General features: G+C 43.1%; 1 protein-coding gene across 12 annotated transcripts in view; it reads left to right on the forward strand.

Annotated features, from left to right (window-relative positions):
- RIN2 (Ras and Rab interactor 2) overlaps window positions 1–27,387 on the forward strand; it is a 299,965-nt gene that overhangs the window by 165,757 nt on the left and 106,821 nt on the right. For 9 of the 12 annotated variants that reach the window (XR_014317184.1, XM_082756878.1, XM_082756889.1 and 6 more), the window contains 8 exons: window positions 4,439–4,464; window positions 5,634–5,687; window positions 7,288–7,433; window positions 9,980–10,140; window positions 10,718–10,994; window positions 11,914–12,080; window positions 13,334–13,448; window positions 13,821–13,933. Coding sequence is in view for 11 of the 12 variants with exons in the window: in XM_082756878.1 (XP_082613004.1) it covers window positions 4,439–4,464; window positions 5,634–5,687; window positions 7,288–7,433; window positions 9,980–10,140; window positions 10,718–10,994; window positions 11,914–12,080; window positions 13,334–13,448; window positions 13,821–13,933 (1,059 nt within the window). In the remaining variant the exon portion in view is untranslated. Of the gene's footprint in view, window positions 1–4,438; window positions 4,465–5,633; window positions 5,688–7,287; window positions 7,434–9,979; window positions 10,141–10,717; window positions 10,995–11,913; window positions 12,081–13,333; window positions 13,449–13,820; window positions 13,934–27,387 lie in introns of those variants that run through there. The other 3 variants (XM_082756886.1, XM_082756887.1, XM_082756880.1) reach the window with 3 other exon arrangements.

Consider the following 27,387-nt stretch of genomic DNA (forward strand, 5'->3'; position numbering starts at 1 on the left):
AGGCAGGTGAGTTAAAAATCTGTTGTTGAACCTGTCATTGGCTTTTAAGTTCTTAAAGCAAGGCAGATTTTTTTCGTTGTATCTGGTTCATCCTCATGACTGTCAACTGCTTCAGGACACTGAGAACCATTCTTTATCATGTCCAGTGTGTCCCTGAAATTCTTAGGTACATATCCTATGTAATGAGTAAGTTATACTACTCATTGAACACCCATCTCTGTTATTCTTAAAACTTTTCTCCTATAGTTTATTTCTGTGTGAGGTGTTCTCCACAGTTAGAAAACTGCAGATATCCTTTTCTCATGGAACTGTACCCCATTATATCAGGGTACTGTTATTTTTTTCTTAAGCCTCGGATTAGGTGCTTTTTTTCTTAAGCGTCAGATTTCTCTCCAGATGTGTGCCCACTCTTCTGCTCATTTTACACTGTGAGAGTCCTTCGTGCAGCCAGGACAGGACTGTGCAACTTGAGACTTGGAGGTATTGTGAGAACTCTTATTTGGATGTTAGAATCATGGCCAGCTGAGGCTTTGGAGATGCAGAATGGTCCCCACATCTCTTCACTGGTACTCAACAGAAGTCATTGCATGTGTCCTTTAAACACCCGTTAAAGAAAAACAGAGTAAAATGAGAGGAAGGGAAAACATTTTATATGGTTAAAGACTCGACTGATATACCACCCCTACTGTATGTAGTATTGTTCCCCAGTTGAAAGCAAATGCAGATTTTTCCTTTCAGAGTCTAAACACTGCTTCAGTTTAAGAATTTTCTCTCTTCTCCATCATTCACCCAAGGACCCCTGGCTTTACAGTAGCTCAGATCTTATATCTCCTTTTAAGGTAGAATCACATTTAGGTGGGAGCACATTGTGATTCAAAACTGACTCTCCAAGCCCTGATGTCTCCACTAGGAGACACCCTGCTGGCTCACAGCAGAGTGTAGCACAACTTTAACTCACTTTTCTCATTTCATAGAATCATAGAATGACTTGGGTTGGAAGGGACCTTAAAGATCACCTAGTTCCAACCCCCTGCCACAGGCAGGGATGCCACCCACTAGATCAGGTTGCCCAGGGCCTCTTCCAGCTTGGCCTTGAACACCTCCCGAGATGAGACATCCACAGCTTCTCTGGGCAGCCCGTTCCAGTGCTTCACCATCCTCTGAGTAAAGAATTTCTTCCTAATATCTAATCTAAATCTCCCCTCTTTTAGTTTAAAACCATTCCCCCTTTTCCTCTCACTGTCTGCCCATGTAAAAAGTCACTATATTTTTAATCAGCTCCCATTAAGTACTGAAAGGCTGCAATTAGATCTTCTCCAGGCAGAACAGCCCCAGCTCTCTCAGCCTTTCTTAATCAGAAAGGTGCCCCAGCCCTCCGATCATCTTTCTGGCCCCTCCCCTGGACCCATTCTAACAGCCCCACATCCTTCTTGTGCTGGGGGTCCCAAACCTGTACGCAGTACTCCAGGAGGGGCCTCACGAGGGCAGAGCAGAGGGGCACAATCACCTCCCTTCACCTGTGTGAGAAACATCACAAATAATTTTCTTCAGACAGGATCTTCTGTGAAGCTATTTTATTTGTGATTGCAATGGCAGGTGTCCTGTCAATTAGGAGCGCATTTTAGTAAACAAATCATAACCTTTTATTCCCTATTACCCAACACCTGATCACTTCCCCTGTTTTATCATTGGCTGAGTACTACAGGTTCACAAGCTATTCGATGCTCCTCTATACCAAATATGTACCATTTTTCTTTTTTTCAACCCTTTAATTTCTCCTTTTTTATGTGTTGAGAACTTGTGATCTTTGTTTTACTGTTCTCACATTGCTCATCCTGTTTTTCATCAATCTTCTACCTTATTTTGGAACAGTAAGGCCTTCTACTGTCCACTTACCTAATTAGCATTTCTCCTTACTATGACTACACAACTACCTTGGAATACAGAAAAGTAATTCTCTACTGCAAAAACACAACTTAGTATCTCACACCTGCTGACCACTCCTCTCTTGATGCAGCCCAAGATGCAGTTGCCCTTCTGGGCTTCTAGCATGCACTGCTACCTCGTGTCAAGCTTTTCATCCACCAGAACCTCCAAGTCCTTCTCTGCAGGGCTGTTCTTAATGAACTCTTCTTCCATTCTGTCCTCACATCTCACATGAGGGTCACCAGTCTGTAGTTCCCTGGGTTCTCCTTTCTACCCTTTGTAAAAATGGGACTGATGATTCCTTTTTTCCAGTCAGTCAGTTACCTGACTGCCAGGACTTTTCAAATATGATGGAGAGAGGCTTGGCAACTCAGTTCCCTCGGGACCCTGGGATGCATCTCATCAGGCCCCATAGACTTGTACCTGTTCACTTTCATGAGGTGGTCTCAAACCTGCCCTTAGTGGGCATTCTCTGCAGTGGGATGTCGCTTACAGTCTAACACTTGTACAGGCCTTAAATTTTAGGAGTCACTTAAATGCTTTTCTATATAGGGATAATTTGCCATGCCAGGGCATTGAGACTTTGCTACAGCCAAAATACAGTTGTCTTACGTGAGCAATGATACTGCTTGTAGAAGGTTGCTCACATATTATTTTCAACAGCAACTTGTGGTGCTCTAATATGAGTTGTGCTCCATGGGTATCTAAGCTAACCAGCAATACACCTGAGGGGAAATGAATACATCCCTGCCAACACTGAGATTCAACAGTTTAACATTCTGCTGGGTAAATCCATGTGGGTTTGTTTCCTTCCATTTCCACCAGCAAAGGAATTGCAGTGCTGCAGTAATAAATGGCAAAGCAGCAAACTCACCTGTTTGGTGCTCCATGCCAGTTGAAAAGAATGAGTGAACTTTAAATCACAGAGATGAGAAGCAGATAAACTCTCCTTATCACATCTACCTCATGTTGATTTAGCAGTATGATTTTTGTTATATTACAAAGTATCCCTGTCTTCTTTTAGAGCTTGGCAAAACTGTTACTCCTTATTTCCCTTGAAAGGAAAAAGGTCCCACTGTTTCTTACCTTGAAGGGATGTGGTCATTGTCATTAGTGAAAAAAAGCATGATTGTTGCTATTTTTAATCACAGAGATCAACACGCTTTTGTGTCCTATCACACCAAAATGCTGTAACCTAAAATAGCTGTTGTCAGGTTGGATCATGGTGACTGGGCACTGTGACATAACATAATGTTTTGCTGTCGCGTGTTTTTCCAGTAACAAATACAGCTATTATTTGGTGCATGCTGTCAAACAGGAGTTGCTGTTTACAAGCCCTGTAGCTTAAAGGAAGTGTTTCACCATACTTCCAGAAGCTTGTTTCCTTTTCCTTGGTGTTCCCTGGTGCCGCTTCCACAGATGTGTTTTCCTAGAGGAAATGCAGCCTTCCCACCTCTTCAGGCAGGCAAAGGTGCCTCGGCAGGACCAAGTGGCAAGCAGGAGGCATCCCACCACTGCCCGGCTGCCCCTTGCCTCTGTCCTGCCCGCCAGGCATCCCAGCCTCCCCGCCGTGGCCTCCCCATGCATTGGGTGAGCCAGGCTGGGCATCCCTGGTTCTGGGACCGGCAGCTGGAGCAGCCCTCACACAGGTGTCCACTTGAGCTGGAAGGGGAAGCAAAGAGAGGTGCTACCAGCAAGGTGACCATGGAAGTCCCCTGTTCTCCCAGCCCCTAGGTGCTGGTGGTGATGGGTGTACGCTGGGAGAGTACCCAGCCATGGAACACTGCAGCCATCTACCGGTGAGCTCCTAACATCTGCCTCCTCAAACAATGGAGCCAAGCAAAGATGGGCGAATGCCCCTTCACTTCTCTGCCACAGCATTGTTTTTTCCCCAGCACATGGCGTCTTATATATGCAGAAGAAAGACATGTTTCTTTTCCGAAGAGGTTTGCACAGCATCATGAGGGAGGCTTCAACACTGGTCTGCAGATGTACTAAAATTATTATAACAGCAGTTAAATCTAGCTCCTGCGGTGATAACTTAGCTCTTAGGAAATCATGTCCCACGGCCAGTTTTAGCCAGAATTTTTTTTGGAGCGCCTGTCATTCATGCCGGCTGTAGAAGTGGCTGTAAATCTGCGTATTTGCTTCCCAGTTGCCACCTAAGAGCAGCTCAAAAGGAGAGGCAGTATCTGTTGAGACCTGCTGATGCCGTCCCTTCTCCAGGTTACCTCTGTTTTCCCTGTAAGCACTTCTGCTCAGTGCTGCAACAGTGCCAGTTCTGCAGGACCCAATGCTATTTGGGAAGAAGTACCACCCTGCTTTTCTAGGGGAGAGAAACTGGGAGCTGAAATGTTCAGAGGAAAACAGACCAGATCCTAATCCTGTTGCCCAGGCCCTGGGTTGCTCTGCCCCCCATGCCCCTTGTTCATGTGGTGGGCTGTTTTCAGCTCTGATTCATGCTGTCGCATTTCTTGTCTAACATGCCTCTTTTAAAATCTTTCCTCCACAGTTTATTTATGACGAAAAAGTTTCTTGGTAAGTACATCCAGCTGCGGATCCCATTTCTTTCTTGTTCATTTTCTTGTTTACCACACAAAAGCTGCGATAAACAGGGTTCATGAGAAGGGGGGAATCAAAAGTTTTGCTAAGATCATTGTATTTTCAGCACGTCTTAGGGCTTGGATAGTGAGCGGTAGCTTTGATTTCACTCACAGACAGCATTGTTTAGATTACAAGCACTAGGGGGAGTCAGGCTTCTTGTGTGTTTTCTTAAACTCCTTCTCACTGGGGGATTTATGTTTAATTTCAGAGGGGGATTTCTGAAACACTGAGTTTTGCAATGATTTTTCTTTGTTTGTTTTGTTTAACTAAAATTGACTTGAGGCCCAATTGTGTTTGACTGTCCTTCTACTCAAAACAAACCAATGAGGAAGCTGTGGTGAACTGCCAGGAATGAGATGTTGGTATGGTTAGTGCAACATTTCAAAATCATTAAAAAGACGTAACCCATGAGTTTTAGTACATAGCAGTGTGATAATGGATTATTTCCACAGGGACTAGCAGTTTGCCAGAGTAATCTATGCAGAATACAGCATTTTGGTCAATGAAAAAGGACAGAAAAAAAAACACGTTGGCTAGAAACAAGTTTAAAGTCATAATCTATCCTCTTTTTACACAAATTCCTTTAGTTTGACATAGAAGCAGCAGGAGAAACCATCACTGTCTGATGAGTTGTTTAAACTGCTGCCTGCTTTGTGGTTGTGCAGCAGCAGTAAAGAGCAGCCAGCCCTTGTTCAGGTCATCTCATCACAACTAGAGTGCTTTAGCACGCTCAGAAGGCCCCCACAGCCTGCTTCGCACCCACGCCTGCTGAGCAGAACAGTCTCTGCACTCCCTCTGCTGCAGTCCCACACGTGTTGTCCTTACAGAAGTGTCAGTCTTCCTTGGATGCACGCTTGTTCTCAGAACTCTTGGTTTCAGTCATCTGTTCTAGCTGGCAGACTGATCTGGCCAAGTAAAACCAGAGCAGAAGTCAAAGCAACAATGCAGGCGTTCGGGCATGCGAGTTGTTTCTTCACCCGTCCCCTCTTCCAGGGCAGTGTTAAGGCGTGCTGGGAGGGTCAAGCCTTTCCGTGTGCCTGTGGCGTGACAGGAGTGGGCACTGGGCCCCACTCTGATGCGCTTTCTGTCGCTTTTGTTTGCAGGTGGGAGTCCTTAGTCTTGGTGCTGATGTATGCCATCTACATCGTTATTATGAAGTAAGTCAAATGCATCCCTGGCTTGTTTAGATTGGAAGGCTTCCAGCTCCGGTGCTTTTGCGGAGGCTGCAAAGGCAGTTACAGCGTGCTGTAGGCAGGGCTTCTGTTGCATTGCTCAGCTTGCATGCCAGAAGGACCACCAGCAGCAGGGGACAAAGTATCTTGCCCTGTCATGTATCTATTTGTAATGTATTCTGATGAGGCAGGGAGGGGCTGCTTATCCCCCTAGTACAGCTCAAAGTATCAGACATCTACAGGTAGATAATGCTGTCTGGATCTCACCCTGTGTGAACTGACCAAGGCTAACTCAGTCAGCCTGTGGCTGAGCAGAGGCCTGAATCCATCCCTGACTCCCACCAAAACAACATCTTCATTCTTTGCTTTAGCACCCCTGCTCAGAAACAAACGTGTGGAAAATTCCACTGTGCTTTTTGGGGGGGCACAAAACCTAACAGTGATTCATTATTCCTTCCTTTGACACCTGCGACAAAACTGCAGCACAACCCACACTGATTTTCCAAGCATCTGTCCTGTGTAGCTGCTTTCACCCAAGTTGATGCTAGGGAAGTTTGTTCTGTTGTTTGGTTCCCCTCCTCCTGCCTTGTTTTTAAAAGCCAGTGGAAAAGAAACCCAGATTGAAACTGGAACATTAAACAAAACCTACCAGCTGCCAAGCACACCAGTGGTCTTGTCTCAACAAGTAAGAGTAGAGGTTTGTTTTGAAATGATGAACAGAGTAAATATTATGAGAGCAATTCTCAGAACAGCAAAGCAGTCAGGCTGGATTAAAGGGAACAAAGTCAGAATTCATCTCACTTCTAGTAATTAGAAACTTCCTCGTTAATGTGGAGGGTAAGTTATCCCTTGCAACAATTTACTGGCCAGCACAGCAGGTAATTTTACTGTTAATTCTAGAATTTTTTGCTTGTTTGTTTTGTTTTGCTGTTTGTTTGTTTGTTGTTTTTTGTTTTGGTTTGGTTTTTGTTTTTGTTTGTTTGTTTGTTTTGTTTTGTTTTGTTTTTTGTTTTTTTCCCAACAGTGATGTTTGAACAGATGTTTCAGACGTGTCTGGAGAGAGCTGGTGAAGTTGTCAGCCTGGCTAGGGACCCTGGCCAGGAGCTCACAGTGCTCCACCCTTGCCTTTGAGTATTGTGGGGAGATTCCTAGCTCGTGTTTGTGTCAGCACCTGTCTACTCAAAACATGATAAGAAACAGAGATTAAAAATAAATAAATAAATTTTTTAGTCGAGACCAGAATTTAGCAGGTTGTCTTGTGTTTCTCTAGTATGCCTCCACGGGTAAAATAGCACTCATATTCAGGAGTGACTGTGATTTTTTTAAAAAAAAAAAAAAAAGCACAATGATATTTGCTGTGGGAATATTGCCTACTTATAAAAAAGCATAGTGTTAGAGATTGTGCCCACAAGGCTTTGAAATATGATAAATCAGAGAGGTTGCACTGCATTTAGTTCAGTTAGATTTGTGGCATGTTATACCTAGATTTCCTTAAAACCAGGATCTGAGTGTAGGAAAGGCAGTATCAAGAAATCCACATAGTAGCAGCAAAAAGGTACATCTAGAGTTTGTTTCATTTGTGCAGGTACAACTCTACCATACATCACTGTTTTGAAAAGAAGACGAAAAACGCTGCAAATATGGTGAATGGATTAGCAAACAATACAGAAATGGATGATAACAGCAACTGTGATGCTACAGTGGTGTTACTAAAGAAAGGTAACTGTTCCAGTAAGTCACCCCACTTGCTTGCATCGTTCAGAATGTTTACAAATTTGTCTGCTGGTCCTGTGGTGTGGGCTGGTCTTGTCTGATCAGCACTGAGATAGGCAGGGAGGTGGCCCTTCGTAAGCTCCACCAGATGGGCATGACTCTTGTGCCTGAGGGCAAACAGTGACCCCAGCCACTGCATCCTTGGCACAGCGGAGGCAGCTCAGGCCTTCTTGGGGTAATTGTTGCTGCTGGACAAGTACCTGGCTGAAAGCACCCCCTCAGCTTCGAGCCTGACTTGCACAGGAGCTTCTTATTTAGACTGTCCAGCCACACCAGTGCAAGTCCTCCTTTGGAGGTGGTTATTCTTGACTGAAGATGTTCATTCACATTTGGCATCATCAGTATATTTAGTTTCATTCCAAAGCAGCATAAACTGAACAGGAAATAAGGCCATATTTAAACTAGGGTGCATGCCTCCTCAGGGAGGGAGGGAAATCTATGTTGGTCCAGATTAACATGCTTTTTACTGTGCGTGGTATCTTGAATTTGCACAACTTTTCCGTATAAATGATCTATTAAGTGGATGATTTCACTTTGGCTGAAATCCTCTTCCATTTGAATTCAGCTGTGATCACATTAAAAGAAATACTTTATGTCCTCATCTTAAAAAATCACCCACTCCATAGCTCAGGTGCAGTTCTGTGTATGCATTGGTGTGAGCATGGGTTAAACTGCATGTACAGAAGATACGAAGTCATACTTTGTCTTTGCAACAGGCAACAAGCATGTGCAGTAACTGCCTGGGATTTTTCTGCACCTATTCTCAGCAATAACAGCTGCCCCTGCCCTGTGTCACTGGTTTCACTTGAGAAGGAGCTGTTTTCTTGTCTAAAGCAGTCCTGGTCTCTGAGTGCAGATGAGCTGCCCTTTTTGTTGTGCTGGACTCAAAAAAAAAATAACAAAAACAGCTGTTTTCCCATGAACAGTGAATGAAAAATATAGTCCATATACAGTATGCATGAAATGTAGATGTTTTTTCTTGCTGACCTGAAACCCTTTGGTGAGTCTACCAGATTCCAGCTATCATGTTACTGCCCTATTGCTGAGTGGAGGGAAGGTTTTTGTGAGTGTGGTGCACTGTGGTTTGGGGAAGTTGCTCTTACTGGAATGGCAGTCTGTAGCCTTCGGGTCTCAACAGCAAAACTGCACTGTACCAGTAGAGCTAGGTTGATAAAACAGAAGCATAAACTCGGGTTTACCCAGTGACCTCAGGATTACACACAAATGAGGCATTTCTGATTGTGGGATTTGGTTTAAATCTTACCAGAGTGTTTCTTTGCAAGACACTGCTCAGCTGCTGGTAAATTTTTGTTTTGAACATTTGCATTTACTCAAACTGGCTGAGGAAGGAAGACCAAAGTATTGCTTCATTTTCTTGTGGATTGTTCCTGTGTTTACTTGGCAGCAGGCCACCAGGCTCAGATAGGCAGGTGGTACCGCTGTGCACACCAGCAGTAGTGAGGGGTTGCAAACAGCCCTGATTTCAGCAGGCTGGAGTGTTGAGGGTTTCCACCAGTACTGTTTGCTTTCTGAGCTCCTAATTTTCTGAACAGAGGACAAAAAAAATCAAGTAGAAAGGTTTCTGTACCACATAGGACATGCCAGTTTAATAAAGTCATTAAGAAAAGCTATCTGGCTATTTTGATTTTTATGAATATAGGTGGCCCCACATGTCTATTACCATCCATGGAAACCTCCTCAGAAAAAGAAAGTGGCCCTAAGGCTGAGGAGATACTCTGCTCTAAGACTGACAGGGATGGTGATAAGCAATCACCATCCAAGTGACCAATCACCAAGTGTTTGACACCATGAAACACTTGCCAGTGCTGAGCACAGTTGTGCAGGGAAGATCTTGGGTTTCCCTACTGCTGAGTCCCAGTCCTGGCCCAGGATTTACAACCCAAGTAGTCTGGGCCTGTCACACAGAGGTGGCAGATGCTGGTGCTGTGCCCCAGCTGGAGCGCATATGCTCTTTGCTCTCATGCTGTGGGTTGCACCCCACGGACTGGCATCTGTGTTTGCTGCCAGATTTGATGGCAGCTTCCAGCAACGAACTGCAAGCTGGGATGCAGGAACCTGCTTTTGTTTACACTGGTACTCTGCAAGAACACAGTGACAGTTTTCTCACCCAGTGTGCCGTCAGTGGTAGATGAGGCCAATATCCTTGCACATGTGCAGATTTTAATAGTGGAATTAATGCAGCACCACCTCGACCTCAATGTTGTGGAAGCAACAATCCACTTAACAGAAGCCTATGATGAACTGTGCAGAGTAGATTTACTTTTCTAATAACATCATGTGTGGCGGTACCATGTTGATGATTTATTTATAAAACCTGCCATGTAAAGACAGAAATTAAAATTAGAGGAGGCAGTAGCTGAAGAAATGGTTCTTAGGAAGGAGCTCTGGAACCCGCAGATTTATTCTGCCAAGAGCCACATAGGGTGGAGAGAGAGGCTGGTGGTGAACAAAGGCCTCAGCTTCTCTTAATTTCTTGGCTGCAGGGAATTTCCACCGTAAAGCCTCAGTGATCATGGTGGATGAGCTGCTGTCTGCTTACCCACACCAGCTTTCATTTTCTGAGGCTGGGCTCCGGATCATGATAACCAGCCACTTTCCCCCCAAAACACGTCTCTCCATGGCTAGCCGCATGCTAATCAATGAGGTATGTCTGTTATCTTTTTTCCCCCTCTTTCTCATTCTGATTTTTCCCTTTCCTGTGACACTGTTCAGGTCAAAATGGACCTCAGTAGTTTTCTGGATCCCTGATAGCATTTTTCCAGATTTCATCCTTCTGAGAATGATTAAATCATCCTTTGATATCTGTACACATGGAGATTCTAGGAAAGTTAATGTGGTTGTTATGTGGTTATGCTACCTATAGCTGTTGCTCACTGCAGATGCCCCCAGCATTGATCTGATGTTAGCATCATTTACACTTATTTTATAACATAGTACTACGCTGAATCTGACCCTGGTCTTGTTGTATGCCTGTAGTCAATTCTACATCTGCTGCTCATTCTCTTCTAAAAGTTGTATCTGTGTGAGATTTGTCTTCAAGCAACCATTGCATTATGCATGATCAAAATTCATCCCTTTTAAAACCAATTGTTTAAAAAACTCTGCACATCTCTCTCTGTTTCTCTCTTTAAATAAATACATTTTTCTCTTTAAATAAATAAACAAATTAATTAATTAAAAAGAATCTGTCTTTGAGCAAGATTTTTTTCCTGCATTTACAGAGACAAAGACTGATAAACAGCAGGACTTACACCAATGGTGAATCAGAAGTAGCAATCAAAATACCGATCAAGCATGTGGTAGAGAATGGAACAGGCCCAAGCAACTCAACTGAGCGGAGCATGAACAGCACACGGCGAGAGGAGGACACGGCTGAGGCTGGCACTGAAACAGAAAATGAGAATGAGGATAATGAGAACAATGAAAATGATGAGGAAGAGGATGAAGATGATGACAATGATGACCATGAAGGGCCATACACACCTTTTGACCTACCCAGTAAGAAGCTCATGCATTTATGTTGTTCCAGAAAACAAAACTCAGTTTGACTGTGCCAACATGCACATTACAGGTGCATGTTGGGGTAGAAGTGTCTCTGTGACAGCTCCCATCAGCCTTTACCTTGCAGTTTAGTTCCTGGTCACAGGTAACAGATGAATTGGAAAGTAGCAGGAACTTCTCTGGATGCAGACCGCTGGGCTCAGGTGCACCTTGGCCGCAGCTTATGTGTTGGCCCTGCAGCTGTCCAGTGCTGCTGCTGCAGTCAGTGGTGAGAGGCAGCAACTTCTGCCAGGGGGTTTCTGCCCCAAAATCCAGGTCACTCTCTGGAGAGGACCATCTCTCCCCGTTGGCTGCAGAGGAAGCCAAGGATGGTGGGGCCACTGGCAAGCTGCCTGAAAACAGGTCAGATGCATCTCAGCCTAGGCTTTATCTTTGCTGGGAAATAAGGTGTGCTTCTATGTCAGTGGTACTACTATGGTAGTAACTATTCAGAATTTCCCTTGTTGCAAGTTGGGTCCATTGTCTCTCACTATTTCCTTGTACACTCATAAGAAGGGCCTGGCTCCATCTTTTCTGTACCTTCCTGTTTAGCAGTTGAAGATGGATCGTATCTCTTTCTAGAACTTGGTTCTTACGTGGCACCTGCAAGAACTTTAAACAGAAAGTGTAGCAGTTTTGTTCTGACTCACTGCTTATCACACTCACTGGATTTCAAGGGCATGCACTGCATACTCCTTCCTTGTGCCCTTCTTTACCTTCCTATCTCTCGTCTTTGATCTCATGCTGTGGTCTTCTAAACATGAAATGTCATTATCTGTTCAATTAGACCTTGGGGTGAGGCAGCTCTGGCTTCTTGTTTGTTACAATTAACTAAAACAGGCTGGAATCATGATTCTTTTACATTTTTGTTTTACAGCTGGCAAAACAGAAGTCTTGAAGTGGCTCTTCACATGGCCATTGAGTTTTGTCCTGTATTTCACAGTGCCCAACTGTAACAAACCCCACTTGGAAAAATGGTTCATGGTTACTTTTGCTTCTTCTACCCTCTGGATTGCAGCTTTCTCGTACATGATGGTGTGGATGGTATGTAGCCACTAAAGCAGAAAGCACAGCCTGAGAAGGCGACAAAATTGATTTTTGTCAGTTGAGAGAAATTAGGTGGTCTATACTCTTAAGAAGAATTAGGCAATGGTGGGGCACTGGCATCAGGAAAGTAAGGGAAGCCTGGATTTGGGCTGCTGCTCTTGTGATGGAGTGCACAACTCATGATCTGTCTCAGTGTGGGACCTGAGGAGCATGGAGATACCTCACTAAAGCAGTGGCCACAGCTTTCCCACTGGGAGGAGGGAGACAATAAAACTTTTCCTTTACCTTCACAATTTGTTCTTGTACTAAGTGCAAGAATGAATGCTGGGGTGTTCCCTAGGAACTAATCAAACCAGTTACAGAAGAGAGTTTATTTGGTTTTGTTTTCAATAACCCGTGCTACCCTGGACAGTAAATAGAAAGTTATATGTTTTCTTCTGCTTTTCATCTGTGAGGATGAGATGTTTTTCAAGAAAAAGCTCTCCCCCCTTTCCATAGGTGAAATACCAGAACCCACAGGGTCACTGTTCTGCTTCTCATGCTTTATGGTTCACATTTCTTGAAGTATGCTGTAGAGAATTCAGAAGGGCAAGCATTATCCCTGATTAAGCTTTTCTCTTTCTGCTATGCAATTAAACATGGCTAATAGAAAATGTGGTATCGTTAAACAAAAGCATCCGAAATTTTAAAATCTATATCAGATCAAAGAGTGCTAATCAATCATAGACTCTATTGCAAAGGAACAAAGGAAATTAAAGTTATCTCCTCTCTGCCAATAGGAATTGTTTGCAGTGGCTTGTTTTTTTTGTATATAACTTTTCATAATGTAATGAATGTTGGGGTTGTTTTGGTATCGTCTTAGCTATTATTTCTATGTAATAATGTCAATGAGCTCCAGACAATATCAGGAGACTGTTACACAGGGTAGTTGACCACCATATAGCCTCTTATCCAGATTAGCATTAGGAACATTGTGGATGAAAGGTGTAAAGCACCTAGTCACCTAATCAAAGAGAGTATGTAGTAGGTCAGTGCTATCCTCTGCTAGATGATGAATATACAAAAAAACAAACAAACAAACAAACAAAAACAAACAAACAAACAAAAAAAAAACGTCATTGCTTCTCTTTAGAGAAAGTGTCAGTTTGCACTGAGCAATAAACATTGTCTCACAGCATCTTGCAGAATTAGGCCAAGCTGGCCTCTGATTTTAAGCTTTGTAGACCACCTGACAGTTTAATTCTCCTTAGGTGACAATCATTGGCTACACACTGGGAATTCCAGATGTGATAATGGGCATCACTTTCTTGGCAGCTGGAACCAGTGTGCCGGACTGCATGGCAAGCCTTATCGTAGCAAGGCAAGGTATGTTCGTCACAGAGATGTCAGGCTACTGTTGAATTGTTTCTGTGTGTCCTTGTCCTCTTTAGGTAGCAAAGGTGTATCCTGGATGTGAAAACTTTCATAGCCCTTTCCCTGAGGCTGAACTTTAAAGCAAGCTCAAAGGAGGAAAAGAATTTTGTTGCTATTGCAAAGCAGCTAACAGATTCTTAATGACTGTGTAGAACAAGTTTTGGCACCGTTGCCAATTTCCAAAGCTTCCCAAAAAAGCAGGGATGTGTTGTTGGTGTTGTTATTGTTTTATAAGATTTAAATACCTGTGTTGTAGAATTGTGTAGAAGATGGCATAAGGGTCTTTCTGAGACGTCTGATTTTCGGTTGTTTCCATTCTTGCAGGTATGGGGGATATGGCTGTGTCCAACTCCATTGGAAGCAATGTTTTTGATATTTTAATTGGCCTAGGTCTCCCATGGGCTTTGCAGACCTTAGCAGTGAATTATGGATCATATGTAAGTCCTACATTTGTTTGCATTACTTTTATTCATTTATACACATATCTGTTTTCTACCAAAGGCTTTTATATAGACTGACTAGATCTATCAAAAAAAAAAAAAAAAACACAAAAACAACCCACACCACATTCTGTGGATTGGTTTTGAAGAAACAAGTAGTTTTGCTTTGTTTTGATTTGGGGGTAATGGCAATTACTTGTGAATATACATTCCATATCTCTTGGAGGACAGGTATTTCCATTTCCTCTTTAAAGGCAGCAGTCTGTGCTGAAATAAGCTAGCTCACTAGAGCATATGGTGTTTTTATGCACTTGAATATATTCCAAATAAGGAGAATGATACTGTTTTAATAAGATAGGGTAAATACATAGTGGGATGTAAAGGATGAAGGAAGCCTCTAGGGCTTTTAGTAAGAAAAATGCTAGTGTTCCTAAGCCATTAACACACTGAAAGATGAAGGAAGCTGTTAAATAACTGGGCTATTTCAGAGCCTGACCATCATCAGGAAACACTGCAGAGCTTTTCTGTATGAGAAAATCTACCCAACACCAGTGAAACCTCCTGGTAGTTCCCAAATAATAAATCAGACAATCGCTATACACTAGGCTGTTGGAAGCTCCCTTCTGAGAGAGAAGAGCAAGAGATGCCATGAAATCCCAGAGGGAAGCTGCTGTTTTTATTGCTGTTAAGCTGGACCACTCTCATGTAGCAGTGTGGGAGAGATTCTTCTTTACTATCACTGAGCAATTGCAAAGTTAAGAATGTAGAATCACAGAATTGTTGGGGTTGACGGATACTTCTGGAAATTATCTAGTCCCCAAACCTCTGCTCAAAGAGTGGCCAGCTAGAACAGGACGCTTAGGACCATGTCCATTTGTGTCTTTAATACCTCCAAAGATAGAGAATCCAATGCCTCTCTCAGCAGCCTGTTTCAGTGCTTAACCACCTTCACTACCTTTGTGGTTTAAAAAAAAAATTTAAAAAATTAATGATTTCTTGTATTTTTCTTGTATTTTAAATTGTATGCATTTCCTATTGTCCTTGAATAGATAAAACTCAGAATAGTCTGGTTGCACCTTTTTTATACTCTTTCATCAGGTTTTTATACACACTGGTAAGATGCCTCTGAGTCTTCTCCAGGCTGAATGGTCCTTGCTCTCTCATTCTTTCTTTGTGCATCAGATGCTACAGTCCCTTAAATCATCCTTGCAACCCTTCGCTAGACGCTCTCCAGTAAGTCCTTATCTTCCTTGTACTTGGGAGCTGAGAACTGGATCTAGCACAGCAAATGTGTCTCACTAATGCTGAGAAGAAAGGAAAGATCTCCTCCCTACCTGCTGGCAGCACTTCTAATGCAGCCCAGAACGCTGTTGATGCTCCTTGCCACAAGGCTCCATCGTGGACTTGAACTTGGTGTCTACGGTCTTACTCTGCCAAGCTGCTTTCCAGCTGGTTGGCCCTAGTGCATACTGGTGCATGGGGTTGTTCCTTCCCACGTGCAGGACTTTTCATTTCCCTTTGTTGACATTTGTGAGGTTTCTGCCAGCCCACTTTCCCAGCCTGTTCAGGTACCTCTGAATGGCAACACAACCTTCTGGTGCATCAGCCACTCCTCCCAGTTTTGTATTAGCTGTAAACTTGCTGAGGGTGCCCTTTGCGCCATCGTCCATGTCATTAATGAAGATGTGGTGCTGACCCTTGGGGTATACCACTAGGCTCTGGCTTCCAGCAGAACATTGTGCTACTGAACACAACCCTTTGAGCACAGAAGTTCACCAATTTATCAGTCCACTCCACCATCCATTTATTTAGTCTGTTCTTCTTCTGTTTGTCTATGAGAATCTATGAGAGGCAGTGTCAAAAGCCTCAAGTCAACACAAACACCATCTGTTATTCTCCCCTCGTCCAAGTCTACCTCAACCATCTTGCCATGAAAGGCTATCAGTCTGGGTAAATATGATTTTCCCTTCATAAATCTGTCTACTCCCAGTCACCTTCTCGTCCTTCATATGTTTAGAAATGTTTCCCAGAATTATTTGCTCCCTCCCCTTCCCAGGGATCAAGGTCAGGCTGACTAGCATCTAGTTCCTTGGATCTCCCCCCTTTCTCTTCTTGAATATAGGAATGACAAAAGGAAGCAATGCTGTAGGAATAAAATACTTTCCTCTAACAAGTAACTTACCTACTTATCCACAGCTCATCTATACTTGTTACATTTTTTTTCCTTGAAAAGAATGAAATCAAGTGACTGGACAGAAGCAGCCAGCTTTCATGGGGGCACAACAATGTCGCTACTGTTTTGCTCACCCAAAATGTTCATTGTACACTGTGATCACATGGTTAGGAAAAAAAGAGCCTTGGAAATGGCCCCACAATTACCAAAGAGTGTTCTCTTGGTTTTCACTTACAGTTTTTATATCTCTCCAAATCCTTGAAAAAGTAGACTTCGAAACAAAACAGCACCCCCTCACACACACCCATACACAGTAATTATTGAGTTGCCACAAAAAGCTAGAATTCAGTCAGGTTCGGTATAGCCTGATGCCAGCATTAAGAGCTGCAAGGTGTTGTTTATTATTCAGGGAGCCGCCTTGCTGATGTGCCCACACTGAGGTTGACAGGGGCAGCACACAGATTGCTTGTGCATCCTAAGCTTCTCAGGGGCAAGCCTTGGGCTGCTTGCATGGGCAAGGGCTGCTCAACAGGTTCATGGAGATCGCAAGGCTCAGGCCAGCTGGATGTGACTGTGCAAGTCTGAAGCACTGGGTGATCTCAGCAAATAATCACAATTTAATACTGCTCGTTTGTTATTTGGAAGGATCCCAAATTTGTCTGTAGCATCGCTTCCAAAAGAGGAATTCCTCAAAACCATCATGATTCTCCTGTCTTGTACTCTTGTATACAGAGTGAAACAGATTGCTAAAGGGAAAAAAAATAAAAAATCCTTTCTTCTCCAGAATGTTTAATTCAAGAGAACTGTGGTGAAGTCAAAGTTAAGCTTTTGCTGAAAGTAAAGAGTAAATGCATTTGTATAGGCGAGCTGTTAAGACAGTAATACCTTTTGTGTAAGTCATAAAAAAGTAGACTGCATCATTTCAAAGTTAAGCTCTAAAGCAGAGGAGCCTCCTTTAACCTTATTTTTCTAAAAGTCTACACACTCAGGGCTTTCTTGAACATCATACTCCGTAAAATCTCAATGTATCTCTTGTTTCAGGCTGCCTGATTCAGAATCCCTTGTGGCCAAATTGTGTTCCCTGTTATGCTGACATAAAGCCAGAACTCTGTTACCACATGTTACTGTGCTGAAAGGGAGAGCAGGATCTGTTCCCTTTTTCTTTCCCTTTGTCTGTGTGCTGTGGTGTGCACATGCACATCACAGTGTAGTGTCGTGTTTGTGCACATCCTGACCTTTCTCAGCCACATGCGGCAAAGTGGCTTCACACCATAACCAGACAAGCAGCTGCTCAGAACCAGGAAGAGATTTACGGGATCTCATTCTGAACATGGAGAACGGTCTCATTGCTAATGGTGCTTGCAGCTGCTGTAGCACCCTTTGTACAAACAGCTTGTGTTTGAGACTTCCTTATGCTGCCCAAGGGCAGGTGGGGGTTTCAGAGCCCATTGTACAGATGGTGCATTTTGATTTGAGGCAAGCGGAGAGCTTTAGATGAGGTGCAGCCTGCAAGCTTGTAGCTGGCTGTGGCACATCGGTATGTTGAAAGCATTGTTCTGCAAAGGCCCAGTCACTGCCTAGTTCTGCCGTATACCTCACAGCTGTGACAGGAAGCCCCATGCAGAATCAGGACTTACTGTTGTAAGTGTGCTCCATGAGATTGTGGCTGGGGGGTGAAAATACAGATTGTGATCTAATAGAAAAGATAGGAGAAGTGCCAGAGGCGACCTATTAAAGAGAGATTAATGGACTTGCTGGAGGTCACACAGCAGTGTGTGAACTGCGGGAACAGCAGTGTGTGAAGTGGCAGAACTGCAAATAGACTGTGAGTCCCCAGAGACACAACCTGGTGCTAGGTTGCTAAATTGCAATCATTTTAAATGCCTGTCCCAGTACTGACTGCTCCTTTCCCCAGACTGTTGTTATCGGGTGTTTCAGTGTATTATTTATTCTATTCTTCCTTTAGTATTAGAAGAAAGGAATGGACAGCCTTCTTTTGTTTTTAAGGCTGCATCAAGAAGTATCTGATGACTGTTTTAGAGAACTAAGTTCCCTTTCTTCTGTTTTCCTACTTGAAATGAAACATCTTACTGTAGGATGTGGGTAGCCCATGAGTGGAGACTGCAGAGCAGTCAGCCCCAGTCTGAACAGAGGGGCTGCCCTATGTTATGCCATGGGGGAAGCCAGCACATGGGGCAGCATTTTGCAAAATCAATGTCTCAAAACAGACAGACAGTGGTCTCTGATGTCATTCTCCCTGCCTCCCCTGTGAGCATCAGTTACCAGGAACCAGATCTCTCAGTGTGATCATCAATGTACAATACTGGATTTCCATTCTTCTCCTTCCAGTGCTGACTGGAGTCAGGACAAACCCAAGAAACAGAATGCTCCATCTCATGCTTCTCCAGGAAAGTGTTAGTGTTTAGAGGAGAAGAAAAGATCCTCCCATGCCTTCGCCTTCAATTCAGGTGTCAGTACAACAGTTCTAGAACTGGACTAGGCCTCTGGCCTCTTTCCACCAAAGGGCAGATCTGGACAGTCTCAAACAGCTTGCATATCAGATCCCTTCTGTTTCTCTGATGTCTAGTCTCTGACCCGTCAATATATTTATATTTTAAAAAGTCCTATTTTTTTCTGGACACCCATTGATGTTTAGGCAATAGTTCTGCCTTCCCTGTGTGCTTCCCACTGGAGCTTCCATCTCTGCTACTCGGAGGTCACTTGGCCACCCTCCTGCTGCAGCTCTGACCTGATGTTACGTACTGTAGCTCATCTAGCATGCCAGCAGGGCTTTCAGAGAAAAAGCAGCATCCCTCTAGACCTAGACAGCCCTTTGAAAAAGTTCACTTTCTCATCTCTTCCAGCTCTGAGTCCTGGACATGTTGCCAAGTCTGTAATCCTGTGGAGGGACATTTACTCTGTGTCTTCTATCCAATTGCCTTCCTCTGGATTTTTTGTTTGGATGCAAAGCCATTAAACAGACAAAAGCCAGGAGTATTTTAGGGAGTGGGAATTTTAGCTTAAGGATAAACAGCTAGGTTCATTTGCTCACATCTGCGTTTGTGAGTATGCTCATATGCCTATCCATAAAAAGAGGAGGAGTAGTCCCATTGTGAGCCTTGTTAGAAATCAGAGAATACAGAGGTAAGTGGACACTTGAGAGAAACTCATTGAGCAAGTAAGCGAACTTTACTGGTTTGCTACTTGCTGGCCAGTTTGCTGTTCACTGTTTTAATTCCAGGGCACGGTGTTGAATCACAGGAAATTAAGCCCAAGCTGGCCTTCACCTCCTCACAGCAAATATCTGTGTATCTGTTCCCTGCCCCATTCTTGCCCAGGTATCTGCATATAGACCACGTTGAATCCTTAGAGAAAGGAGGAAGGATAGGTTCAGTGTCTCTGTCAGTCATCAGGGCAACCACTAACATGGTGATGCTGAGTATCAGCAGGGGTCCCTGCTTCCCCCCAGCATTAACCTGCACTGCAGTGCATGTTACGCCTCCCCCTGTGCTGGGGTGCCATGTGCACACCTGACTGCAATGCCAGGCTCTTTCTAGCTTTCACAGTAGCCTGTGCAATGTGATGGTACCACTGCAGCAGCAGTATGCAGCTCAGCAAGTATTAAGGGATTAATTCATTGTCAGATCCCAAAAGCCTGTAGATGGGCATAGAACCATGTGCACACTGAGGCTAGTATCCAATCTCTCCAACTTCCTGTAATAGTTTTAATGTATTGAATCCCATTGCTCCCCAGACAGGGAGTATAGGATGATTATTCTGTATCAGAGCAAAAGTGTCTGATCCCCTACAAAGCTCCTAACAACAGAGGAATTTCCTCTGACTGTAACTCATGCATTTCTTGCTTAATATATTGAGTGTCTATATGCAGCACTCAGTGTTGCATACTCCAGGGTGTATACCCTCTTCAAAGTGAATTGTGTGATAAAGCAAGAATGCTTTCTCAGGTGTCTCAGAAGAGCTTCAGGAAGGAAGCACCATTTAAACACACAGGAATGCAGCACCTGTCTGAAGTTCCAGTTTGCGAAGTTTCAGTTTGGTCTTATGGCAAGATGTGAGGAATGCAGGATTTTACACTGAATTTTCCACTGTCAGGCAAGGACACTGCAGGAAAAGGATCCTCAAACAGATTTAGGACCTGTGTTTATTGCAGCTGAGGTACTGGAAACTTAGTAGAGTACTTTTAATATTCCTGAATGAGGTAATCTCTCTCATTTTTGGACGTTGGAGCAAAACCATTTTGGATTTTGGCCCTAGTTCCTTGTTTTCCCTTCAGCAATTGCCAGGAACTGAAGGGAAACTGAAGAATGGGATCACATTGATTTTATTTCCATTGTTTCTCCTCCTTCAGCCTCAGTTCTTTGTTGCCTACAAATGCTGTCTTGGAATGGCTGGGATTGGTGGCAATGTCTTTGTGTTTGCTACACAAGAGGCAGGGAGATAGCCTCCATTTAAATTCAAACAGAGTAGGTTTTGAACTTGCAAGCCTTTCGTGTGTGATCAGTCAAAACTGAGAGTTCTTCTGGTCTGCTTTAGCTGCTAGATACAAGCCAAACCTCAAAGGAGAGTTTGGGAATGTTGATTTTTCCTGCTTGCGGTACAAGCAAATGCTTCACTTGCAGACAGTTCTCTCCAGGGGAAGAAGCATTTCCTATTTTTAAACAGAGAATTGAGCCTTCTCTTCCATAATTAAGAAGATTCCATCGAGGCCATTTTTCTGCTCTTTGCTAAAACCTGAAATTAAGTCCTTTTATACTTACTGTGAGTTTTGAAAGTTTTGCTAGCCTTGTTTTTCCTGAGCTCACACGTTGTCATGTACCCTAAGAAAAGCTATCCCATTGTGTCTTGCAGGAAATACTACTTGCCTCATGAGAAGGCTGCTTGATTGATTTGTAGCCTAATTTGACAGATCAAAGAAATATTTTTCTTAAGCTTTTCTACCAGATTTCAGGGTCTCTGAGCTCACAGTTAAAAGGTTGCACCAATAATCAGTGACATGGGAATAGTTCATCAGTTGAAACGGTATTTCCAGAGCTATAGGCTTATGGGAGGTTTGTAAAACAGGAGCAGGTACTCCAAAGTCAATCACAGAAAAAAAGAGACCCTTTAGGCAAATGTAGAACTAAAATGAGAGGAAGAAGAAATAAGTAAACAGTGGCCATTCAGTCTAATCTGAATTTAACTATCTCAAAACCACTAAACAATACAGTATAAAGCAGTTTATAGTTCCGTTTGGTTTCTTTTTTAAATGGATAGATGGGCATTAGATTAGAAAATGGTGAGAGGCTACCAGAGCTGGAGAGGGAGTTAAAAAAGCAGCACGATTACTTGTATGACTTTTGTGATTGCAGTTCTTGCTGTGGACAGATGGCATTAATGTAGGCCTAAACAGAAGGGGATTGCAGAAAAACCTTTAGCATGTCATCAGGTAGGAGAAAACAGTTGGAAGCTGTTATACCTGCCTTCTTGCTCTGATGAGCCACCCCAGCTATGCACCAATTAGTGCAATACTTTCCAGAGTCAAAGCAGACTTGGAGCAAATCTGAACCTGGCTCGTTTGAAAGTGTATGCTCTCTTTTTTGGCATTAGATGAGTAACAACATTGTATGTTGAAATTAAATACCGTTTTTCTTAAAATTTGAGGGTTTCCATTATCTTTCTATTTCCCAAGCTAGTCTATGCCTAGCCAACAGCTTTGACAGAGGTCCTCTGGTTATTCTTCCTGCAATAATTAAATACCTCAATGCCCAGTAGCAGATTTGCTAGAAGCGAATATGTGCTTGTACCCTGAACAGGGTGGGCTATTTGCTCATGCCTTTCTCCCTCAGCTATGGTAAGTGGGGACTGCTCTAAAGTGAGGACATACTTCTGTCACCTGTGTGTCAGGAAAGTCAGTGCTGGCAGAGTGGAGAGCTGACACTGGAAATCCCTCAAACTACCAGTGCAAGACTTACTAGAGAACATCTCCAAATTCTCTGGCTGCAGCCGTCAAAAAACTTGGCAGTGAGTTTCAGCTGACTCCCAGGAGATCTTTATTCATTGGAATATTTATATTAATATATTTTATATTAGTATATTTAGCAAAAAACATCCCTCAAAGACCAGACTATCATTTCACGTTGGACTTGATCAGACCCAGACAGCTTTCATTCTCTGTATGTGCTATAAAGTCTGCAAGAATCTCAAAACACAGTATTGCTCCAAGAAACCTTTACTGCAACAAGCTTAAACAGGAATTGTATCTACTTTGAGGGAAGTTTTATACTTTGAGGGAGGTTTGGGGTTGGAATTAGATGATCTTTAAGGTCCCCTCCAACCCAAACCATTCTATGATTCTAACCATTCTATGATACTGGTGTGAATCAGCTTTGTCCAGGGCTGCCTTAAATAAAGCAAGAGCCCCTGGGCACAGTGCCTGAATTCTGCCATCTCTACATGTGCCAAAGTCCAGTGAGGTCAGACCTACTGAACCATATGCTTCTCTGCACACACCATGCAGAGGTGCTGTTGCCTTCAGGGGCCAGTGGCGACCTGGTTCAGGAACGGCATGGCGACCAACCCCAGGCCGCTCAGTCCATCGGCTCACAGACACCAATGTGGTGGATGGCAAATGGCGTTTATTGTTGAGTCACATGGTGTTATATAGCCGAGGCCCATAACGTTACTTCCGCTTGCTTACGTCACAGATTACGCTATTGCCCATCAAGGGAGAGGCTCCATCTTTCCGTACAGTGCGACATCTTCTGGCCGCCAGACCCTAACTACCCACAGGTGCTCTGCACACAGGTGGCAAGCCAGATTAATTGGACATTTGTATGTTCAGAAAGTAGCACTGTGTCATATGTGTACTGCAAGTCCAGCGCATCTGGAGTTGCACCCAGCGCCCATCCATGGATACCATCTCACAGCCCTCCCAGGGCAAATCTGCTGTGAGGACAGGCCCTTATATCACTGTCAGTTTGCTCCAGCTATCTTTCTGCTGTTGTTCATTCATTTTTCATTGCTTTATAACCTGTATCACCTGCTGTCTGTCTTCTTATGTCCCCTTTCTGCCTGTTCCGTGGCATAGCAGGGAGATGCCATGTGTGCACTACGCCTTGAGCCACTGCAGAAGCAACTGGAATTCTGCGCAGCTTTTATCACCCTGTGAGCTCACCAACAAGGTTTTGTACCCAAAGAGTTGCACTTTTTCTTCCAGAAAGTACAGCTGTGATATGTATCTATTTCAGCCAAATGAACTTCCTGTCAAAGCGCATTCCACAGCTAGCATTTTTCCCCCAAGGAAACCACCCTCTACTATGTATGTGGAAGGGTTTTAATCCTGCTGTCCAGTGGCAGAGTGAGGTAATCTGAAAAAAGGCAATGATCTTAATAAATTGTCTGATTTTTGCCCTGCAGAAAGTGAAAACTGCATTAGAAAACACCCCTTCACTCCTCACAGGAAATACTTTATTTCTGTAGGACTAGTTAAGCCTCATAAAGGAAAGTTGTAATTTACATTAATTAATAGCTAATACTTTTGGCCAACAGTGAGAGCTGGGCTTGATCTCAGGCCAGGAGTATTGCTAGTTAAGTAAAGAGGGGGCTGAAAACTTAACCTGCAGCAAAACTAAAGTCTTGCAGTGCAATTCCACACGGGGTTGCTGCATTTGCTTTGCCTTCATGGTGTCAGCATGACACGTGTTACTGGTACATTCATAAACCTGTCATACATAATTAGCATACACTTTCTAATTTTGAATAATCCTTAACAGCAACTCCTATTCCTGTGAAAGACCTCCAAAGAATGGCCTTGCAAATAACCCAAAGAAAGCAGCCCTAAACATCTTTGGAAGCACTGTCTTCAGCAAACTATAGACACAGGCCTTACTAACTGTTTGTCTTTCCAAATGCCTGTTCTTTTTATGGAGGATAGTGATGTAATTGAGAAGTGGTGTCTGCACTTCAGGTTGATTTCAGACATTTTTTATTCTAAAATAATCCCAGCTGCTTCATTTGCTTCCTTTTCCTGTAGATTCCTTTCCGACTGATGTATTGCATACTGACAGTTTTTACAGATATTGGTCCTAGTCAAACTAAATTTCTGACCAAAATCCAGACAGGAATTTATTGTAAAATAGCATCTATCTTTTCTGGCCAGCTGCAGTTTATTTGGGGTAGGGGGGAGCTGGGTTTAAATTTTTCTTTTAGTTATACAAAGTGAATTTAATTGACATCTTTTTTTTTTTTTTTTTTTCTTTTCGACTTTAGAATAACTAAAATGTAAATTCAGGTTAAGTGTCCTGTATGGACCATTCATATTAATGGAAGCAGGAGGAAAGGAGTGGATGCATGGGAGTGGATGAAGTGCAGGCAGCAGATATGTTTGGGGCTCTGTGGCTCCTTAGTGTTAAAGGATTTATACTATAGGGTATCAAACAAAAAGGTCTTCTGGGTCAGAATGTGATGTATGTCTCATCTCAAGAACAGATCTTATTTCAGCAAAGCTTTGAGTTTTGCATGGAACTGGTAATAGAAGCTGCAAGTAGAAGTTGCCTTAGAGACTTCTTCCATAGCTACAAAAATAGGCTTCTTCCTGTCTGCCACATACAGCCTGCAATTTACATTATCAGTAGGATCATTACATTTTTCACCTTCAGTTAGGTAGTTACTGCCAAAATTGGCCTTCATGTTTTGAAGCCATCCAAATCTTTGATTTCTTTGGACAGTCAGTCTAGTGAGAATATTGTATGTATGTTTCATGTAATGACCATGTGAATGTAATGGTTCCTCTGAGCATACACTGAGAGCTTATGACTTGAAGACGCACTGCAATACCTTTAAGAACAAATGGTCTTTGTGGCTGTTGCTGTTTATATTATGGCAAAAATCAGTGAAGCAAAATGTTCTATTTGTTTAAGCCAGTATTTTCATGTGCAAAAAATAACAGCAAATCTAAGCCAGCAACACATCTCTGCAAGTTTGTGGGATTCTTGGGAGTCCAAATGCTCTAACAATTCCAGTGTATAGTGGTTGTACAGGATAAATCCATGATTGTCTTGGTGTATTAGAAATACAGCAACGCTTCATCATGCTGAATCTCGAGCATGTAGCGGTAAAGAGGGAAGTCCTCCCAGAACTGCCTTTTTGCAGCATGCTCGCCCCTGTCTCCAGTATGGACCTTCAGGAAGGTGTATGAAGTTCATTGCAGGCACAGGTTTGCAAAATGCCAGGACCAATAATCCTTTCCTTGACTCTGGAAGTCAGATTCTCCCCTCAGTTGCATTTGGGGAATGAAGCTAAATAATTCCTAAGGATTTGGAAGTAATATTTAGCTCACCAGGTGAACAGTTTCTCCTGACTGTGAGGCAAAATTATATGAGTGCCTTAGTAGTCTTGTACAATGTCATTCAGGAAGTTTTAGTGCTGCTTATTATTACATTAGCAATCCATGCTTCTCTTGCAAATAACTGGTAGCAGTCTGACTGAAAGGATGCCAGCACTGAGAAGTGGCCAGTGATAACACTGTGTACCCTTATTCTCTGTGTTGACTTTTGAGAAAATAACGTAGCATAAAATTCTAGTTTGAATTGTTTATTGGACTGAAACAGTTTCAAGAATGAGACAGAAATCCATCTGTTAGGAAGAAAAATGTGTTGTTTGAGGTGGATGAACTTTCATTCTCTGAACTCTTTTCTCGTCTGCAGATCATTTGCAGGAATAGATTGAGGCTTTTGCTTTTCCTTATATACAGATGTAGAATAAGATGACCAATTAAGAATTGGCCACCAGCCTGTTTAAGGAAGATTTCTGCGCTTAGCATTGTTGATCGACCTCAGCCACAGGGTGGTTTGACTGAAAATAAACCAGCACTAAACTTCAAGAACTCCTAGACAAACAATAGCAATGTCCTTATCTAACGCACCTTAGGAAAATAACTCATACACCATTTCTAGCTAAGACTGATCTCTAGCCAGGAAACTTAAGTGAACAGAAATGGTCTGTTGGAATCAGTCATGGTAACTGTCAGTTGAAACTCAGCTTCACATGTGGCTTTGTTGCATGGAATGAGCGGGGAGAAGCACATCAGGCTGCATTACCTGACAACAGCCTCAAGGTAATGGTTGATACTTGGTGGTCTGCAGGTTTAAAATTCAGCCAGCCACACTGCTCAGCCGGCAGCACACAGCCTCCCTTCTGCCTGTTGGAGAAGCTGGCCCTCCCTAGGAGGCAGCCCCTGCAGCAGTGCCCTGAGAGACTCCCCTGAGAGCTCCCTTGAGGAGGCTGCCAGCAATACTACTGGAGATAATAACAGGAATGCCCAGGGGGATGGAGGTCGAGTTTCAAAGAGAAGAAAGGGAAATGGAGGACAAACATGATCCTAGATGGGGAATGGGGTAGGAGAGGTGGCCTTACTCCCTGTAGCTTTAATTCATAGTTGTAGGTTTGTGTCATATAAAGTCATGCGTTTAAACATATCTAGGTCTTAAAGATGCAGGTGAGTGCCTTAGTTTAGAATGCACACCTTAAAAATGGCAGGTAAATAGCTCCACAGTTTTGAGGACCTGATCTCTCTGCCTTAATTGCCTCAGCACTAAGTAACCTTTGGCCTGTGGCTTTGTGCTACAGTGCATGATGATCTTCAGCAGCTGAGGCTCAGGTCTTGAGGTGGCTGACTTGCATCCTTCACCGAGGTGAGTGAGAGTGGGGAAGAAATTAAATGTTTGTGCATGACCTTGCTTTTTTCCCCCACTGTGAAGCACTAGCTGATGACTGAATGAAAAAATTCCTTTCTCCCACTTGTTCTTACATGACTTAAACAGGAGTTAATTGGCAAAAAGACAATTTATTTTTGTGACGTAACAATATGAGGGAGACAAAGCGTGTGTGGCAGTGGGACAGTTTGAAATGCTACCAGGTCCTAATCACACTGCTCTTTAGTAATATTTTCTTCTTTGGCAATAGAGAGTAGGCAAAAAAAAATCTGTAATGTAATGGTCTGACTTAGCTTTAACAGCTTGTTTAGCAGTGTTTAGCAATTCAGCAATTTAGGATTACAGAATCATCATCAGAGAGAAATATTGTTGCTTGAAATTGTGACAAAGTTTTATAAACTTCCTTCTCTTCCAGATTCGGTTAAACAGCAGAGGACTTATCTATTCTGTTGGTCTCTTGCTGGCATCTGTTTTTGTCACAGTATGTATATAGTCTTTTGTTCTTCATTTCCAAAAGAGTGATTTTATAGACATTTCCTTCATTTGTTCTTTTCTCATCTCTAGGT

The sequence above is a fragment of the Aythya marila genome (assembly GCF_965140915.1).
Source record: "Aythya marila genome assembly, chromosome: 3".
Classification (NCBI taxonomy): domain Eukaryota; kingdom Metazoa; phylum Chordata; class Aves; order Anseriformes; family Anatidae; genus Aythya; species Aythya marila.